Raw genomic sequence first — 20,078 nt, forward strand, 5'->3', positions numbered from 1 at the left:
AGTTCACATGCAGACCTTTAAAAGAGTGCTGATATGACAACTGAGTTATAACTAAATTAACCGTTTAACATACTTTCCGATGCGGAGTCAATACTTAACTTTCATTTTTCTGTTTTCCTGTTTTCCTTCTGAAAATAAGTACAGGTTGTCAGGTACATAAACACTGATATAAACACATAACAGTTGGTAATGTTGATGCATTATAACATGTGAGATATATGATCTATTTTCCCCTTTATGAAATACATTTATTTGGACGCAAAGCCCAATGTTTGCAGGTTTATTGCATCAATTATTTTACAGTTTTTCTCATTGGCTTTGGCAAATTTTTTGAGACTCATTCTCTAGACTGTAAGACACAACATCTATTGCATGTCTGCATAAGGTAGTAAGTCACCCAAAACACTTCATTCATGCTTCAAAACCTAGTTGTTTTATTGTCAGAAAATATGTCAGCACCGCCAAAATGAAAAGTTGTTGTGTCATCGTGCTAGTCGTACTTGTCAAAATGTTTAAATGTTCTTTTCATCACGGCAGTCAACCTTGGAAATGTTTCTTGTATACAAATCTCTGTTTTGTTCCAACTTTTTTGTTGACACTGACTGCTTACTGTAATATACAGTTATAAGGAGGCAAGTTTTGTCTGGCTGAATGCTGTTGTGTATTCGCACTGAGCTTTTTAGATTCCCATTTCAACAGTAAAACAGTACAATCAACAGTCAAAGTTCACGGAGAAAAGTCAATACTGTACAATATTGTAGTACATATAAAATTCATCTTTACATGTAAAGTCATATACAATGAACAGAAAATGACATCCATGAACAAAAAAAACAACCTGCAACAATGAAAGAAAACTGTGGTAGTTCAGTAAAAAACAAGTAATTGTACCTCCTCACTGTACGTAACACCATGTCATAGATATTTATGGAATATACATGTATGTGTGAAAGACTTTGATAATTAAATGGATCATTTTTGCATGTGATGACTCAAATGATGAATAATGTTTAGAAGTAGAGAGTAGACTGATCAGCAAAAGATCATAGATAAACTCATGTTCACAATGTTTACTGAGGTAATAAATCAAGTGAGAAGTAGGCTCATTTTCTCATAGACTTCTATACAATCAGACTTCTTTTTGCAACCAGAGGAGTCGCCCCCTGCTGGCTGTTAGAAAGAATGCAAGTTTAAGGCACTTCAGCATTGGCTTCACTTTTCAGATTTGGAGGTTCCTGGTTTCTTCCAAATTTAGTCTTTTTAGTAAAAAATTCTCTCTTTTTCTTATTGTCTCTTCACTGCAGCTCAACAAGGAAACACAACGAGGGAATTTTATACTAAAAAGTCCGCCTGTCCGACTTGAAAAAGTGTGAACCTGTCCTGTAAGACTAGGGGTCCCAGGTTTACCCCTGTGTGTGGCTCTAACCTGTGTACAGCGGTGTACCAGCCAGCAGCCAGGGTGAGGTTGACGACCACGTCCACGGGGATCAGGTCAGCCACGGCGTCGTTGTTGGCTCTCATGGTGCGCAAGATCCCCTTTCCGGCCTGATCGCAGAAGAACACTTAGTCTCCAAAACATGTTTAAAAGCTTTAAGGTTTAAGAGTATCATGTATTACTTACAGCTATAAAGACGCCACTAGGCCCGTTGAAGTTGTCGATCCAACCCTGAGGTGTAAGAGCAGAGAAAACGTGCGAGTCAGACACAACATTAAGATACAGATCCTAACAGCAACACACTTGTGGTTATCAAGTATGCGTTTATGAGTGCGGAATCAGCTGTTCAGGGGTCATGTTACTTCCTGTGGCGGGGGAACAGGGGACGCTGGGAATCAGTGATTGTCGACTTCAATTAGAGTGCATTAAAAATGGATGAAACCACTGGTTATAGACTGCTGCAGTTTCCAATGCGTGGGACTGGAGAGTGATTATGCGGTCGAGGCCGAGGCTTGTCCTGAATCTAATAATATGCTCTGGAGCAGATAAAGATGAACAGGCCGCAGCACTGGCTTGGCTTCATGCCTTTTTAATTGATAATATACATTATATACTGTATGTTGGTTAAATGGTTGACTTCTGAAGATGTACAGTATATGGAGGACGGAACCTGTCAAAATAAAAAATGAATAAATAAATAAACAAATGACTTGATAAATGGCACATAAATGACATTACAGGTATGAAAAATATTAAAAATAAATGTAGGCATTAATTAATTGATAAAATGGGACATAAATTGATATTCCTGTTTTATTTTGCTTCTTTATTTACTTTTATATTAATTCCCTTATCTATTTACTCTTATATTTAATTTTCCCTTTTGTTTATTTATTTTGTTATTATTTATATTCTTATTTTTGCATTTATTTTTCTCTTTATTTTTAAATGTATTTATTCATTATTTGATTGTATTTATTTATTTATTTGAGATTTATTTATACATTTATTTATTCATTATTAAAATATATGTTTTATTAACGTATTATTTTATTTTTGCATTTATTTTTTATTCATTTTAGATTTATTTTTTAGATTTATTTATTCATTATTAAATTGTATGTATTTATTAATTTATTTCTGCATAATATTACCTTGGAATTTCCGCCGCTATTTATTTCCCCAAACTTATTTATTTCAGTGTTCTTTTCTTTATACATTTCTCATTTGCATAATGAGGCAGAAGTGCATAAAGGAATGTAAAAATAAATAAGATAAGGGAATTAATACAAAGGTAAATAAATAAAGAGGCAAATTATAACAGAAATATTAATTTCTGACACATTTTATCAATTAATTAATGCATTTAATTAATGCTACATTTATGTTTAATATTCATGGCATATTTATTTATGGAGTCATTTACTTATTTATTTATTTAGGCAGGTTCCGTCCTCCATAGATATGGAGTGACAAACCGACAGAACTAGATGCATATTGTGGTTGTAAACACACCACACAAACACAAACATATAAATAGGCAGTCCCATCCCCCCCCGTTGCCTCACAGCGCATACTGGCACGAGCTGCCAAGGCGATTGCATGGCCAAGCGTGAGCGAAGCGAGGCCTTTTGAGGAGTCGCTGCCAGGCCGAGCTTACAACGGGAGGCTGAGCACAGAGCCAGGGACACGAGGCCTACATTTCCCCGACGCCAGACAAACGAGGACTTCCCTGTGTTTTTCTGCCATTTCATTTATGCATCTCTAAATCTCTCAGAGCACCTTGGATTATGTCACGGGAATGTTGTGAACGACCTTAAGCATGTAAAGAGTAGCTCTCATCTGACTGCATACAACAGTAAACAAGCTCTAAATAATGACCTTTAAAGACAGAATCAAATACAGCGATTTGAAACACTTCTTCCACTCAAGAGTGCAGGAAGGAGCATCTTTTTTTCTATGATCTCTAAGCAGATATATGGACGTCTATTTGCAATAGTGATATCCTCAGAAAGTGTGAAGTCGCACTGAATCTAAAAGAGAGAAGGAAGATCTTACTCAAAGAAGATTTTTGATGCAAATTGCGGCATCTATGGTTGAAAAATTACAGATTGGACCTTTAACTCTTAACTGCAGATCATAAAAATGCTACTTTATGTTAAGATTACAGGTGAAATAGTGGCTGGTATTTTTATTTACTTACTGCAATAAGTGCAAAGTGATTTGAATCCTTTGTTATGTGAAATGCAAATGTTGAAAATGTCAGGACGCCTGCAGCACCAGCAGCGTGACTGAAAGCAGCTTAAAGTCATGGAGTGTAAAGTCCTCTGGCCTTTACATGAACTTCTCTGCACTCTTCAACTTCCCACCCTCAACGGGACATCCAGTGTGTCAGCATCTCTCCAATCTCGGTGTCCCGTTTCAGCCCTCCTCGTCACCCTCGACTCTCCCACCCAAACAGCTGTTTGAGTCCACTGACTTGTTGAATCACACTTGAGATAAAACCCACAGGGGAGCGGCTTTGACCCGTGCAGGATTACGTCGATCAATCAATCTTACTTCCATTTATTTTACTGTCACACATAAGAGAAAATGTGACCCGAGTCACTAAAAGGCGTTGATTGACATTCACCACAGGGAGACATATATTTCCGTACATTGTGTAACAGTTGCTGTGTAACACTCAGAGGACTCACGGGGAACGGCTCCTGCCAGCTGGCTCCTACTATGGAGGGTCTGACGATGGCGATGTTGAGCTTGTCCTGCTCCTGCTGCACCACGTACTCGGCCAGGGCTTTAGTGTAGGTGTACGTGTTGGGCCTGTCGCCGATGAGCCGCGGCGTGATGTCGCGCACGATGCCGTCATCCATCCACCTGAAGACAGATATGAAATGCTCGGTCAGAGAGACGCATGGTACAGTGGTGGTGTTGATCTTTGACCCATTTGTGTATTATTATCATTAATAACTGTGTTTTTGAGATAGCCTGTACATGTTTCCTAATCAATGGTCATATAAATGATTAATAATGTTAAGAAATATCATTGACGTTTAACCTCTTCCACTCCTTGAGGGCGCCAGGCTCAGTTTTTGAGCGATGAAACTAGAAAACCTAAGGAATCTATTGGTATCAACCATGTTTTGCTAGCGGGAAGAACGCTAAATAACGCTTCAAATTTGCGCCAAATTTTGGCGAGGAAAAACTGGCATGGCCATTTTCAAAGAGGTCCCTTGACCTCTGACCTCAAGATATGTGAACGAAAATGGGTTCTATGGGTACCCACGAGTCTCCCCTTTACAAACACTTAAATAACTAAATAAATATTTAAAATGTCAAGATTAAAAAAGTTGTTTGGATTCTTCTTTGGTCCTGTCGAGAAAATAAATGAATAATAATAAAATAATAATACAATTTATACAATATAATAATAAAATAAAATAAAAATAAGTAAATAAATAAATAAATAAAATGTCAAGAATCAAAAAGTTGGTCAGATTCTTCTTTGGTCTTGTTTAGCTATTTTTTTTTTATCAGATATTTTCTGACCCAAGTAGGAAATCAGGAAAAAACTGATGTAAACTTTGGCATCTTTTGTTTAGAAAACATGTACCAGAACTGAAAAAAAAGTGGATGCAACTTTGCTCTTCAGGCGTGGCAGACAACACGTCTTATGAACTCTTTTAAGTAGATTATCGGCCTTCAGAAACATCAAACTGAACTAGAATTGATTCCACATAAGCCAGCCCCTTCATCCACTCACTCGAGAGACTCGATGAGTTTCTTGGGCTCGACGGGTGGTGGGTAGATGACCTCGTCGATGTACTTGCGGTTGCAGTTTGCGTAGGCGGTGGAGATGTGAATGAAGGCCTCGAGGTGGTGCATCTGCTGGGCCAAGCTGAGGATCTTCTGCGTGGCGATCACATTCAGCTGCAGGGCGTGTCTGCCGGAGAGAAGAGAGGGATATATACACTGTTTAATAGGGTGTGTGGGAGGAAAGGGTGTGCGAATGTGATTAAATGTGTGTGTGTAAGGGAAAAGGCTTTTGAAAGCGTGTGCGTATTTGCCAGACTGCTAATATCTCTGTTTGCATGCAAGAACGTTTTAGAGTGTTTGCTGACGACTGAATGTTTTCTATTCAAATGAGAATTTGCAGACTAGTAGGAATCAGCAGAACATGATAAGCCGGAGCAGAACGACACGACAGGATGGTGAGACACGAAACCAAACAGGAGGACGAGAGGACGGGAGGGAACATCTGCTCCCCTTATAAATGAGTCTCATCATTCTTTTCAGTGAACGCAGCTTTCAGCTCATACGACCACTCATCCGGCCGTGAGCACTTCAGCAAACACTTGATGTAGAGTACATACCAGCAGTGATTAACCGTTCACACCTTCATACGATCTTATTTCTACATGTCTGTCCTAGAACAGAAATCTGTTGCTCTTCCTGACGCTTCTCCTTTTTTGAAAGTGCTGTTCAAATTGTAAAGCAGAGTTCGCGCTATCCGAGTAACTGATTCAGATCAGTGGGGAGAGCCGCTGCAAAAAAACAAGCGTAATTTCTCCTTAAATTGCATCAATAAATGAAAAGACATGCATTACACCGTGCAATGAAGTGTGCATACGCAGAGGGAGCGGAAATAAAAAGAAATCAGAGGTGTTTTAGAGAGAGACAGAATAACTTGGCGAAAGAAAAAGTGCAAAGTGAGTCTGAGTCAAAGTTTAATTATGTTATTGAATAACCTGTAGATTATTTTTTCCACTTAACCAATAATCATTTAAATACCAGCAAAACACCCCGAGCCGAATTCACGTCTAACATATGTCTTGTTTAAGCCGACCAAGTCAAAAATACAATCTTACTCACAATGCTATCAAAACAGAGAAACGAAAAGCTGCAACCAGATAATGAGTGGATATTTTACTTGATAAATTATTAATCCAAATTTGCTTTACTGGCATGACCATAATCACGTATATATTACTGCCAGAGTATGCGGTTTACAAAGCAAGAATAGATTAGAATAGAAAAACCAGAGACAAGAAATGTTTTTCCTGTTATTACACTGTACGTCCTACGGGAATAGCCACTACCAAAGCCAGGAAATGGATGTGGCGATCCTAACGATTAATCCATTATCAGATATGTTGTTGATCAATATGCAGTAGATGGATAGACCACTTTATTTGTTGCACCATTACAGCAGCCAGGTCACAAAAACATCTGAAAAAACCCCACTAAAACTAGGACCAAATTCTCTCTCTATATATGCACAACTATAGTTCCAGTTAATGTTCTGTACATGTTAGGCACAAGTCTAGTATTCAACCCTCTGAGACCTGCAATCCCAACCGACTTTACGGTCTTTCAGAGGCTACAACAGGTTCAGTTGTAGAGATAGAGTGAAGATACAGATATCATATGAAGAAGACTAGAAAACCTCAGGAATGTAGTACCTAGTACTAGTACTAACCATGTCATACTAGCTTTTCAAGAAGGAGTTTAAATAACTGGATAAACCTCCTGCATTCAGCGGTGGATCTGTGTCGGCTCTGGAGGGGAAGTGCAACAACATTCAGCCCATTTTCTGCTTGAGGCGACAGTAAGAAAAACTGAGGGTCAGTTTAAACAGACACGGCGAGATCGAGTGCTTCTCTGTCTCTGTGTGGGCGGTGATCGCGAGGTGCGACAGGAGGAGCGGAGAGTGTGTGGTGGTGGTGGGCGATGGGTCCACCGGCATGAATCAGATGTGGTCAGCTAGTGCCAGCTTGTTAGCGGCGGCAGCAGCACAGATAAATACAAGCAGAGTGGTGACAGTAATAGGGAGGGCGGTGCTGCTGGTGGTTATTAGAGGACGAGATCAGTGCGTGGGCTTGTCGTCTTCCCACCACCTTCTGGGACCACATGCGGGGCGTCACGCTGGCGGGAAATGGACGATGGATGCACCGCTGTGTCCCATCCTGCTTCTGACTCATCACCCATCTGTTTCTGCTGTTATGAGCTGGATGAAACAACCAGACAACTGCACAGATCTGATCTGAACTTCAAGGTACCACCTCAAAGGATAACTGTGTTACATCTTATTTTTGTAGTTTTGGCCATCATTTCTTACAAGAATATTGTGCTCACCAGATTAATTACTTAGATCTGGGAACACTACCACAACAAAGTCAGACAGGTAGTGAACAAAAGTTAGGGAAACATAAAATTGCTTTATTTATCTTTGCTATTTTCTTGTAAAATACTGGAGTTTTTCCTCTTCAGGCCTTCACCAAAATAACAATCTTACAAGATAAAAATGACTTTCAGGATTTCTGTAGGATTCACCAGGATAAATCTGAGTCTTTTTAATACCTATTTATCTACTAACCAGGGACACTGCGCATTGATCAACATTTCAGTTTCCACCTCAATGTAAATGTGCCAGAGTCAGTTAATGAGCTAATTTTCATCTGTAGTCCCCTGGCAGGTTATGACAAATTAGTAGCTTAATGTTATCAATACAATGCTTCAGCATAAGGGTGTAAGAAAAGAAATGATGGCAAAAACTACCAAAATATCATTTTAATAAACAGGAATGATCCTGTAAGTGAGGATAAAGACCTGCAGAGTTGTCAGTCCTGGACTGAGTTGTCTGATTTATGCCCCGGCTCTGCCTACAAAGCCGCCGGTTGCTACACATGATGAGTAATGACTCAGAGGGAAGAAAGAGAAAGAGTGAACATGGGAGTGAAAGCGAGATAAAGAGGGGTGAAAAGAAAAAAGGTGAAGGCGACTCAGAGAGAAAGATAGAAGGTGAAGCAACAGGAGAGGAGAGAGGACACAGAGAGGACAGAGAGAGTTGTGAAAGCAGTAACAGATCAATATAAAGCTGTGATCAGTGCAGCGCAGCAGCTTTACTTTAACCGAGCAGTCACTCAAACCTAATCGGTGTCCCGCCTCCAAACACACAGCAGTCTAACATGAGTAATCTACCTCCACACAAGCACGACAGACACCAAACACAGCGGTCTTATTCTCCAGAAACGAGAAGACTAACACATTATATATTAGATCAAATGCATAAACTGCTCTAGATTTTTCTTTTCAGTTCACTTTTTGCCTTTACTAGTGCCTCAATTCCATGTTTGTTCTACTTCTTATATCAGATGGAAATAAGCCACATAGTTTGCCAGTGTTTTCTATTGTTCCTGAAGTTGTAGTCACAGACACAATAACTTAAAAGTAGCTTTGATGAAAACCGGTTGTGCAACAAGTAGTGACGGCATTAACATGTCCCATGTTATCTTTTAGAAGTTACTCAACACTCTCCTTTTAAGAACAGATTTTAATGTTTTATTTAGCGTCCTGTATGCCACTTTGAGCCTTTAGTGTTTTTAGTTATCTAGGATCTTTTTATATATTGATGTAAAGCGTCTTTTAGTATCTTGAAAAGCGCTCTATAAATAAAATGTATTATTATTATTATTGTTATCATCTTTATATTATTATTATTATTATTTGTAATTATTTTATTTTTGTTTCATGTATTAATCACAATTTTATTATAATTTTATTTTATTACATTATTTTTTTGTTAATCATTTCCAATGCATATCTTTAAAATCAATACAATTTGATCACAAAAACAATATTATCTTTATACAGGCAGTAAATAAATATTGTTCCAATTGGTCTTTTGAGACACGCTGCCAGCTTAGGGACGGTATTTATAAAATAAACCCTGAGGGCAGCAGCAGACGCCTCTCAGGAGAGACGGGGAGTTCAAATCACACAGGATGGAGCGACGCTGGTTATATGACAAAAACTTACAGGACAGATCATCTGGAGCAGAGCACCAGCACATCATCCATAGAAGAAAAAAAATAACTGGGTCACTATTATATATATATAATGCACTGTCCCCACCGGGATCCAATAAGAGTGCAGGAGCCTGCGGCTGCAGCAGATGAGAAACCACAAACCTCTAAATGTCTCATTATCTTCTGGGTTGGTCAGTGTGGCTCCCTGAATAAAGAAGGAACCATCTATTGTTTGACAGATTGTCACACCGTTGAACTGTGGGTGACTTCATGTTTTTAGAAACGGTTCATTTCTCCACATTCCCTCCATCTCTACTTCCTCTTTGCTTTAAATCAAATATTAGTGCAGCCTGTTCAGCTGCACATCCTCTGGAGTGACGTCTCACAACAGGAAGTTCCTGTTTACCAATAATAATGAGATGTGTGTGTTTTCTGGTGAATTATTTGGGTCAGTGGAAAGCCAAAAAGCTGCAAGTGGCAGAGAGTCTGTTTGTTCATGTATGAAGGAGAGATGGTAAAGAGCAGATGAGAGTGTTGATGCATTAGATGTGATCCTCACTTGAGCGGCTCGTCGAAGCGGATGGTGGCGGCGCAGTGGAAGACGACGTTGATGCAGGCGGAGAGCTTCTCGACATCATCCGGGCTGATGGCGAGGCCCGGCTGCGTCAGCTCGCTGCTGATGGGGATGATCTTCTGGTGGAAGTCGGGGTTGTCCTCCCGCACCCGGTCGAAAAGCTGCCGGACAGAAAACAAACACAAAAGAGAAAGATAAATTTACACGGCAACATCAGCAGCGTTGAAATAATGCAGGACAATAATTAGAGCGCCACTTATAATTACTTTTAATTATAATTAACTGAGACAGGTCAGACCAGTCACCACAAAACCTTTGCACCTCCATACTGACCGCTAATAATAATCAAGAAGGAACCATCTATTGTTTGACAGATTATCACACTGTTGTACTGTAGTTTACAGTTTATTTCCTGTTGCAGTGTATGTGAATAATATCAGCTGACAGGAAGGAAACATGGACCCAACGTGTTGCCTTGCAAAGCAATTCCGTTGAAATAGTCTATAGAAGTTCAAGCACTATTTATGTGACGAGAAGCATTTGTTGCATGGCCTTACAGCCAATAAATGAATTATTAATCAAAGTTTTCATCAAGATTATTCATTCAACTACAAGGAAATATGCCTGTGTAAATATTTGCACCTTTATATGATGGACTTCTATAGGTGTGACACAGGGGTTGGGTTGCACAAACGGTACAAAGAAGACGTTTTGTCAGCTGCTGTGGACCAACAAGTTTTATTAGTCAGTGCCATGAGTCAGAGGTGTGCTCCCTGATGAATGTCCAAGAAAAGATATGCACTCCCTGTTGTATACATAACACTATCAGTGAGCTGTGCATACCAGACGTATATCTCACAATGTAAGGCTGAACATTTGTTCATCTAATCAGAATCTGAGGGGAGATGCATGAGCAAGATAAAAACCCCTACAGTATGTGCAAGGTTTAGGCTGCAAGGAATGATATTTTTTCCAGTGGGCTACCTCCGGGTCTGTAAAGTGAAGCCAATGCCGAAGTGCCTTAAACTTGCATTCTGGTTGCAAAAAAACAAGATAATGACGGGCAAAATGCAGAACTCGAGGCTTCATACCTAGAGACATTTTCCTCACTCTGACTACCGTTACACTGTTTTTGTTTGCTATCGTCACGTGACAAACTACCTGAAATCAGTTCTTGGCAACCATGATACATTCAGGCAACAGCACAGTGAAGGCTACTGTTTTGGAGCGGCGAAGAAGACTGGATTTCCAGTTAAACAAGTTGAATTCCTTCTGGATTAATAAGTCATGGTATCGGATCGGTGCATAGACTGGCACACTCGCCGATACCCGATCCTGAATTTTGGGCAGTATCAGACGCATTTCAGTTACTGGTATCAGAACAACTCTATTCCGTAGTCCACAAACCAATGGATGACGTCACGGTGACTACGTCCACTTCTTATAGAGGCCTACAGTCTATGGTTTTATCCGACCAACAATCCAAAAACTCAAAAGATATTCAATTTACAATAATCTTAACATTTGAAATTGTTGCAACAAGCAAATGTTTCATCCCTCAGGTCAAAACTGCAGAACTGCCTGACTGATGATGATGCTCAGGCACTACATATTCTGCATGATGCACCACGTGTACACGATATGTGATATTACTCCACCTTTTACACTGCTGTTTGCTCACTGAATGCTGCAGCTGACATTCCAACATGGAGGAGGGAAGAAGTCGTTTAGATTTACCAGCTCATGTCTCACACAGCCCTCGCTGCCTGACACCCTGCTGCACCCTGCAGAGCGCTAAGCACTGCATCAGAGCCCCTTTACCACCGTGTTATACTTGGAGACTCTAACCAAAGGCTGCAGAGAAAGTCAGTCAGATGTCATGTTGCGTCATGTGTTTCTTTGTGCAGTTCCAATCAGGACTCGCAGATAGTAGTGATGCCTACATGGATGACGTTTTCTGGCAGCTGCTGTGCACAAAGACATTTCACAGAGAGATAGTAAGAGAAGAAGAAGAGGGTGAATGAGAGGGGAAGTGGAGGGATTGGCAACTCTCTGTTATGAAATTGCAGCTCTGTGTGTATGTCAGCTGTCCGAGTAAGCAGAGCTGAAGAGGACAGATGTTGCATTAAACAGCTGTTTATATTCATGTTCTGTATCCCCATCAATTTATTGCTTCGTAATGCTGTTCTCCAAATACCGCCCATATTAGGCACAAGTCCTGATGTACAGTCATAACCCAAAACTACTGGGGGAGGGGGATGCATGCGATATTTTCTGCATGATAGCGTAACACTGCTAACATTATGTAATGCAAAAAGAAAAGTGTTTTCCTCCCTCTGCTCGAGGCCAACAGCTGGGCAGTAACACAGACCTACATTCTGCAGAAGAAGAGATTTAATGTGCAGCTTTCTTACAGGAATCTTTCCAAAAACACCAAATCGGCATGTGTTTTACTGCAGAAACTGCTCCCACTTTACTTTATGATTCACAGAGCCGTTGATGTCATGTTATGAACTCAGTTCAACTTCCTCTTGAGGGTTTGTAGCTTGGCAACAATAACAAACCACCCAGATTTTGGCAGCGTGCACAAAACCTTGTGGGTTGTTACGAAGTTAAGTTTACCAAAAGTCTTCCAATAGCCCGAATTATGTACACAGTCACTTAGCGTACCTGTCAGGGACGCATCAGGTAAAAGAGTTCATATTGTGAAAAATCTTCAAAAAAGAAGAACTGCTGAGGCCTTTTGGGGATCAGTCAGGTCGATGTGCATCACCAGACAAATGTGTCTCCTACTCAAATGCTGCTTTTTCATGAAGAAAATATTCAATGCCCCACATGTGACTCATTCATGACATTAACACCACACAAGAAGGAACAAGAAGAGTTTTGAGGTTTGACTGAGGAGGAACTCTTAACCACAGTATACAGTATTTAAAATAAGGCATTCACAATAAGGGCCCCTAAGTGATGATTTAATACCTGTTAATACCAAAAGTATCTGGCAATATCAAGTCTTGATCTGATATTTATCAGGGCTGTCAATTGATTCAAATATTTAATCGCATGATTGTCGATAGTTAATCGCAATTAATCGCACATTTTTTATCTGTTCAAAATGTACCTTAAAAGGGAGATTTGTCAAGTATTTAATACTCTTATCAACATGGGAGTGGGCAAATATGCTGCTTTATGCAAATGTATGTATATATTTATTATCGGAAATCAATTAACAACACAAAACAATGACAAATATTGTCCAGAAACCCTCACAGGTACTGCATTTAGCATTAAAAAATAACATTGCAAACTGCAGCCCAACAGACAACAGCTGTCAGTGTGTCAGTGTGCTGACTTGACTATGACTTGCCCCAAACTGCATGTGATTATCATAAAGTGGGCATGTCTGTAAAGGGGAGACTCGTGGGTACCCATAGAACCCATTTTCATTCACATATCTTGAGGTCAGAGGTCAAGGGACCCCTTTGAAAATGGCCATGCCAATTTTTCCTCACCAGAATTTAGTGTAAGTTTGGAGCATTATTTAACCTCCTGACAAAGCTAGTAACCCAACTTAGTGCACACTCTCACTCCATGATACACTACCCAACTAAAATAGCAGTATCTACCAGCTGAGTATACTCAGCCTAAATAGATATTTGTGAAGCACTTCAAAGCCAAAGTTAAATTCTAGAAAGACCCAGAGAGGAGAAAGTGCATCAGGGTCAGAAGGGTGAATGAGGCCATACAATGTGGGCTTCAGAGCGCTCTTTGTTACGGGCACAAGCAGAGAATGGCATTGTGGGATTGTTTTGTAAAAGGCTCTCTCTTGTGCCAGCCTTCCATCGCTCGCATTTACCATCACACCCTCCTCCGACCCACGGGCATCAACGAGCAAACTGCCTTGTACAGGAACACAATAGTCCACCAGTCTGCAGGGATGGCTGTGTTGATGTTTAACCACAAGTGTTTTAGTAGTACATCTTGTGGTAAGTCAAGTAAAGTCATGGCCTCGAACAAGCGCCGATAAAGGACATCCATAAAGTCTGTTCTGTACATGCGGCCACCATTTGTCCTTTCTCTGCCATTTTTTCTCCCTGAGGGCAATAAATCTTCCATCAAGAGTGCTTGAAGCAGCCGCTCTGTGGACTTTCACAGAAACCCAACACTAATGGCACTTTCCTTTCAGCCCAGCAACCCGAGATGCCATTCAAACCGCCTCTCTACTTGCTAACTGCCCTTTAACTGTACTGCACTCTTTTCACAGCCTCCTTTCCCCCGGAGCAGAGAGAGAGAAAGAGCAAGAAAAGAGGCACAAACGTTGTGAGGAAAGTGTTTTCTTTTTCTGCATTTTCCAAAATTTATGGTAGCAAAATGTCAACTCTGCCTAGAAGTTTGGAGAGGGTCCTCGTGTATGAGGGGGGTCAGAATAGGCCACAGTGTTAAGCAGAGCTAATGATGGCCATGCCCTTCACACCTTCAGAGGTGTAGCTTTAACTCCTTGACAGATTGGAGGTCACAGTGGCTTCAATTAATCTGAAATGATTTCATGCAACGAAAGTCAAGAAACTAGAATTACCGCCTCGTGGTTGTATACCTATGTCAAGTTGCAGTTCACATCCATGTCTGTCCAAAATGTCATTGATTCAGCATTTTATCCTGTGAGACATTTGTGTGAAATTTTCATAAATAGCATGTGAAGTCTTGAGTTATGGCCAAAAACGTGTTTGTGAGGTCACAGTGACCTTGACCACCAAAATATAATCAGTTCATCCTTGAGTCCAAGTGGACGTTTGTGCCAAATTTGACAAAGCGCTCCAGAGATATCGCATTCACGAGAATGTGTCGGACGGACAACCTGAAAACATAATGCCACCGGCCACGGCTGTCGAGGATGTGGAGGCATAAAAATGCCACACATTGTTCCAGCTTCTCAAATTAAGCAGCAGTGAAAAAGTCAGTATCTTGACCAACAAACAAAAACTCAGGTTCATACATTATCAGGCACACACAGAAACAGTTTCTGGAACAATGCGTCAAGTACTTGAGTTTTGAAAACCACCAATTTCCCTATTTTTGTTCCTTTGTAACATCCATATGAGTCTGAAAGGTAGCTACTGTCTGCACCACCATTGCTCCTTTCCCCTGCTGTTTAAGCCAGATATGCCAATCTGAGACAAACAGGCCGGAAAATGTACCGTAGCTTGGGAAGGTCTGTCAAAGTGTGTCAGACTGAAGCGATTTAACGGCTGCACCCTCAGCGATGATGACCTCCATTTCCTGACATGCACCGTCTAAATTTGAGGAATAATGGGATGTGAGCAGGATCACTGACAAGTTTTTTTGTCTAAAAGTTATTAACGCTGACTAAAACTCCTCCAGCACTGCCGATAATGAGGCATTAGCGCATAAAGCCCAAATAAGACATGGTGGAGGAAGTCGTCATTAAATCTCAGATACCAGCGAGGTTTCTCTCTCTCCTCTGCAAACTGACACACTAAAGGATGAAATGACAAATCTAGGGAGGAGAAAGAACGGCGAGGAGTCTCATGGGAAGCTGTGAAGAAGGACAGACATGGCTAACCCCCGGGGCTGTCAGCATATTATGGAGGAAACGGGTTCATCTTCTATCCATCCCTGTCCCTGCCTCCGCTGCAGTGTCCCAGTGGCATGGAAACAGATTTAACCAGTGTCACTACACATTTCAACAAAAAACATCCAGACTGAGGTGGAAAATCTGTCTGCAGAAACATTTATGTCACACTAATTGGCTTTAAAATCCTCCTTTTGCATTGTGATGCTCCTGGATGCTGAGAAAACTCTGATGAAAGTAGAGAAAATATAAACTAAAGCACCCAATTTTGCATGAGGGACCCAGTGGTTTATCTGAAGTTAAGCACCGTTTACTAATAGTGTTATATTTCACCAGGAGTGGTCCACTTAACAGACACAACGCCGGCTATCTGTTTATTCGACTCTTTCAACCCTGAATCTCACAGCTTCTTATGAGCTTAGAGGAGTGAGCACCTCATCACGGCGAACTAATGAAAATGGCGATTTTTCTCTTGTCTGGCTCCGGGCTATCATTGTACACAACTCAATTGAGAAGATCGATATGAGCAGAGTAATAAGGTTTCTGGGCTCGGCGTTCGGTATGCCGGTGGCATCGCATTCCAGTCTGTCAGACGGTGACCTCACGCCGAGCCAAGGAGACTTTTATTACCCTCCAAGAAGAAGAAGACTTTATGATGGGTGCTGCAGGCTTTTGTGTCCTCATTAAATACCACAAAGAATTAAGATGGGATTGAAAGGTGAATCAGTGTCTTTGAGTATGACACAGACAGACCGGTTTTAAATAAGAGTCTGCTGGAGTCATCTGAGAGAAGTCAAAGTCAAGTCTTCCAGGTCACCGAATAATTAAACTACACAGCATTTGACCATTTTCATTAACCGTCTTACTTCATTTATCCATTTTTCCACACTAACCGACGACCCAGAGACACCACGTGATACCGTCGTTTTACTAGCTCACAAAATCTTCCACGGAGATAAACAAAACATTCATTTTGGACCCGCCAAATTTTTTTAAATGATTAATTCATAATACATTTTTTCACCTTAGTGTTGTAAATGAAACAAAAACACTTTCTTAGGATTAGGCAACAAAACCACTTAGTTAGGTTTAGGAAAAAACATCATGGTTGAGCTTAAAATGACTGTTTGTGAAGTGAAAATGTGACACGGGACACAAACTAACAGCTGATTGTAACATGAAAGTGAAACATAATGCACAAGATGAAAGCCCTGCATTGTTGTTTCTTTCGGTCTTTAAACTACGTCACCACAGCGCTTTCCTGGAGCGTTTGTGGTTGTTACGGATGGGTTTACATTGTAATTAATGGGCGTTTCAGACCGGCGCTAAAGGGTGCCTTGTGTGGTGGTATCAAACGCCAATGGCCGTGACAAGTCTCGGTATCAAACGCCCTGGGAATGAGAACGGACTGGCTGAATTTACCATGTGAGAGCCACTGTTGTTTTTACTAATCCCTGCCTTTAATGCAAACCTTTATTTATCTATGTGTGCTGGCACCAGGACACTCTGCCATTATTTGAATAACAGCTTTTATATGATGAAGTAGTCACGAGTTTGTGTAAGGCCCATCTGATGTAATCTTTTCAATTTTTACTGTCGTGGGAATTTACCAGGTCCATGTTTTTGCTTTCAAGTCGAGACAAATTTTTGGAGTCAAGTAGTCTCAAGTACTTATCTCTGAGACGATCTGCAGGCCCTGAAGTGTCACGTTTTTTTCTAAACAGTGCTGTTCAGCCGGGGCAAGAACAACATAAAGGCTTAAAGGTAGAGTACTGCTGTAGCCGTCAAAATAAAGATTACACAACAAGCTGTGATGAAATCCTTTCTCAAACTGCAGCAACCACAGAGAAAAGTGGTATTGTGGCAAGAAAAATCTTGTGTGAACCACTTCCACGACTGTCGCTCTGACAAGATAAAACATGTCTCACAGGCAACTAGTCTGAAGCCAATCTGATACCGCTGATCAGTCTGTTTCCAAAGTTCATCTGAAGATGGAGCGGCTGCAGGTTGTAATCTTGATGAACAGGATCCTCTCTGATATGGAGAGCTGCTTCTCATCTGTCCTGCTACCAGGCCCCCGAAGCCTTCACCAACCTCCTGCCCCCTTTTCATACTAAAACGCGGGGTTTCATTCATCTTGACCCGATCAATAACACCCACACGAACACTATGAACCAAATAATAACGTAGGGACAAGGAAATATACTTTCCTCCAGCCATTTACACACTACTAACCATCCTTTAAAGCAATACTAAAATGCCAAAAGACACAAAAACAGCCATTAAAGTTGCCCTGCTCTTTGAAATTTGTCATGTTTTATTGAAATTTCCATTTGGCGTTCCCAAAAGGCTCCAAATGGCTTTTTCCCCTCATAAAAATTTGCCCGTCAGGTGACATTTTTTACTGACTGAAGAGTGAAACAGAGGGCAGATTCTGTATAGTTAAAAGGCACGCTCTAAAAAGGACCATTACATGACATCTCAGAGGGCTTTGTGCCATACTAGAGATATCTGAGGAGCCATCTGGATGTGGAGAGACAGGAAACAGACTCTTTCCACATGGAGGCACTGAGCTGTGCTACAACAGTGCCCCCGAAGAACAGTCTTCATGTCTCCGCTCCCTTAATGACTTCACCAGCTGCGTTTAATGTGCTAATTTGTTTCATAAACTGGAGTTAATTTGAGGCCTGATTATACGCAAAAGCATTGGTTCCTCCTCGCCCCGCTCTCTGGAGAGGAGTTGCAGGGTTATTGGTTGCCGCTCAGTCTGCTCGCCGGCTGCAACGCGTTGGCAACCGACCACAGATGAGCAGCGAATGCCTTCGCAATGTGCCAGTTTGGCAGCCGCGACCTCTCCTCAGAGTCTCTGAGCGGGACTCTGAAAGCCCCGAGTCACCTCGCCTGCTCTCATCCCTGAATAGGGATGAATAAGTGCATGATTGGGCAGCAGGGATGCATGTTAGGAATGGTCCGATCTTGCGTCACGATTTAGAGGTAGATGCTTCAGGTGTGACAGCCACAAGTGGAAACACATACAGTAGAGGTGCCCGTTAGAGCCTGCAGGAATCAATAAATCTTGAATATTTATACAGATCACCTGGCTCCTGGATGCTCACAAGAGGAAATCAATACAACAATGTGGTCATGTTGGATCAGAGTGCAATAATGGGCAATAAAAGGACGGGACACCACAGAGGCAGGGGGCTGCAGCTCTGCGCAGAGAGTCAAACGGATATGATAATTGCCAAGGGAAAAAAATCCTCCTACTTGGTATCTAAGTTTTCTTCAACTGTCTTCATCATTCTGAAACCCAATAAATGTTATATCATTTTCACTCCACTCACCAAAAAAGAGGCAAAAATTGTCTGATGTTACTATTTCTAAGTTGCACATACAGTACATGGGCAGGGTAGGAATTTGGCATAAACAGTATTACTAATACTACCACATACATACAGTAACAAACCTCCTTGTACTCTATGTTACTGTGCATCCATGTGAGTCTAAGATGCACAACTACTAACAACTTCAAGCCTCCTAGAAACACACATGACTTCTCACAGAAGACATTTCACAACTAAAAGATGAACATCTGCACTTCAATCAAGATACAGACATTTCTATAAGAGCGATAATTCTCTGACGTCAGAGCTGCTATCTGCTTGGTGTTGTGTCTCTGACGTAGACTACCACCCGCCTAATGAAGCACCCAGACTGAGGATCATTTCAATAAACACATTCACAAACACACCCTATTATTCTAACTCACAGGTGTGGCCCCAGCAGTGACTTCACTATGGCTTCAGCTGGACTCTGATATGTCTGGCATGTTAGGCATGAAGCTATTTATAACTGTGACAGACTCTCAATGAGATAGGCAGCTGTGGAGGAAGTATGCAGCTGCTTTACTTCAGTAAAAGTACTGATATCACACTGTGAAAATACTCCACTACAAGGAAAAGTCCTGCATTCAAAACCTTACTTTAGTAGAAGTATTCATCAGAAGACTATTAAATCATCAAGTGGAGCCGACTCCTGTTGCCCAAAGCAGCAACATAACATCTGCTCTAATAAACGACTTGTTCAACTTTCTCACCTGCTCCGCTCCATTAGACGACGTGTTTGAACAAATATGGAGAGTCAACACGGGCAACCAGTGACAGCAACACATTAGTAATCCAAAGTAAAACAGGAAGGCTTTGTTTAATCAGAGAACGTTGTGGACGGAGACAGCAGAGGATGGAAAGTATCTGCTTAGAGAGGGCTGGATGCAGGGGTGGCGCTAGACATTTTGAACTCCCCTGAGTTTCTAGCAGGAGAATCTGGGCTTAAGTAGACTTTTTATTACTGCAAATAATAATTACCAATCATCTTTTTCTATTAATCGATTAATTAGTCTACGAAATGTCAGAAAAAAGTACATCACAATTCCCCAGAGCCCAAGGTGAAGTCTTATAATTGTATATATTGTCCAAAGATATTCAATTTATACAAAATAATCTAAACTTAGTCGAGACTGACAAGTCCAGAGTCAAGACTTACAAGTCCAGAGTCAAGTCCCAAGTCAAGACTGACAAGTCCCAAATAAGTCCCAAGTCAAGACTGACAAGCCCCGAGTCAAGTCCCAAATCGAGACTGACATGTCCCAAATAAGTCCTAAGTCAAGACTGACAA

At 41.0% G+C, this 20,078-nt stretch overlaps 1 protein-coding gene across 2 annotated transcripts in view; it reads right to left on the minus strand.

Moving 5' to 3' along the window:
- LOC141761535 (fatty acyl-CoA reductase 1) overlaps window positions 1–20,078 on the minus strand; it is a 56,416-nt gene that overhangs the window by 9,429 nt on the left and 26,909 nt on the right. The window contains exons 3-8 of one of the 2 annotated variants that reach the window (XM_074624909.1): window positions 9,800–9,975; window positions 5,196–5,375; window positions 4,132–4,309; window positions 1,622–1,666; window positions 1,427–1,545; window positions 99–128 (exon numbers count right to left, since the gene is read on the minus strand). In XM_074624909.1, the coding sequence (XP_074481010.1) occupies window positions 99–128; window positions 1,427–1,545; window positions 1,622–1,666; window positions 4,132–4,309; window positions 5,196–5,375; window positions 9,800–9,975 (728 nt within the window). The remainder of the gene's footprint in view (window positions 1–98; window positions 129–1,426; window positions 1,546–1,621; window positions 1,667–4,131; window positions 4,310–5,195; window positions 5,376–9,799; window positions 9,976–20,078) is intronic. The other variant, XM_074624911.1, reaches the window with a different exon arrangement.

Source organism: Sebastes fasciatus, chromosome 23, assembly GCF_043250625.1.
Source record: "Sebastes fasciatus isolate fSebFas1 chromosome 23, fSebFas1.pri, whole genome shotgun sequence".
NCBI classification, from domain to species: domain Eukaryota; kingdom Metazoa; phylum Chordata; class Actinopteri; order Perciformes; family Sebastidae; genus Sebastes; species Sebastes fasciatus.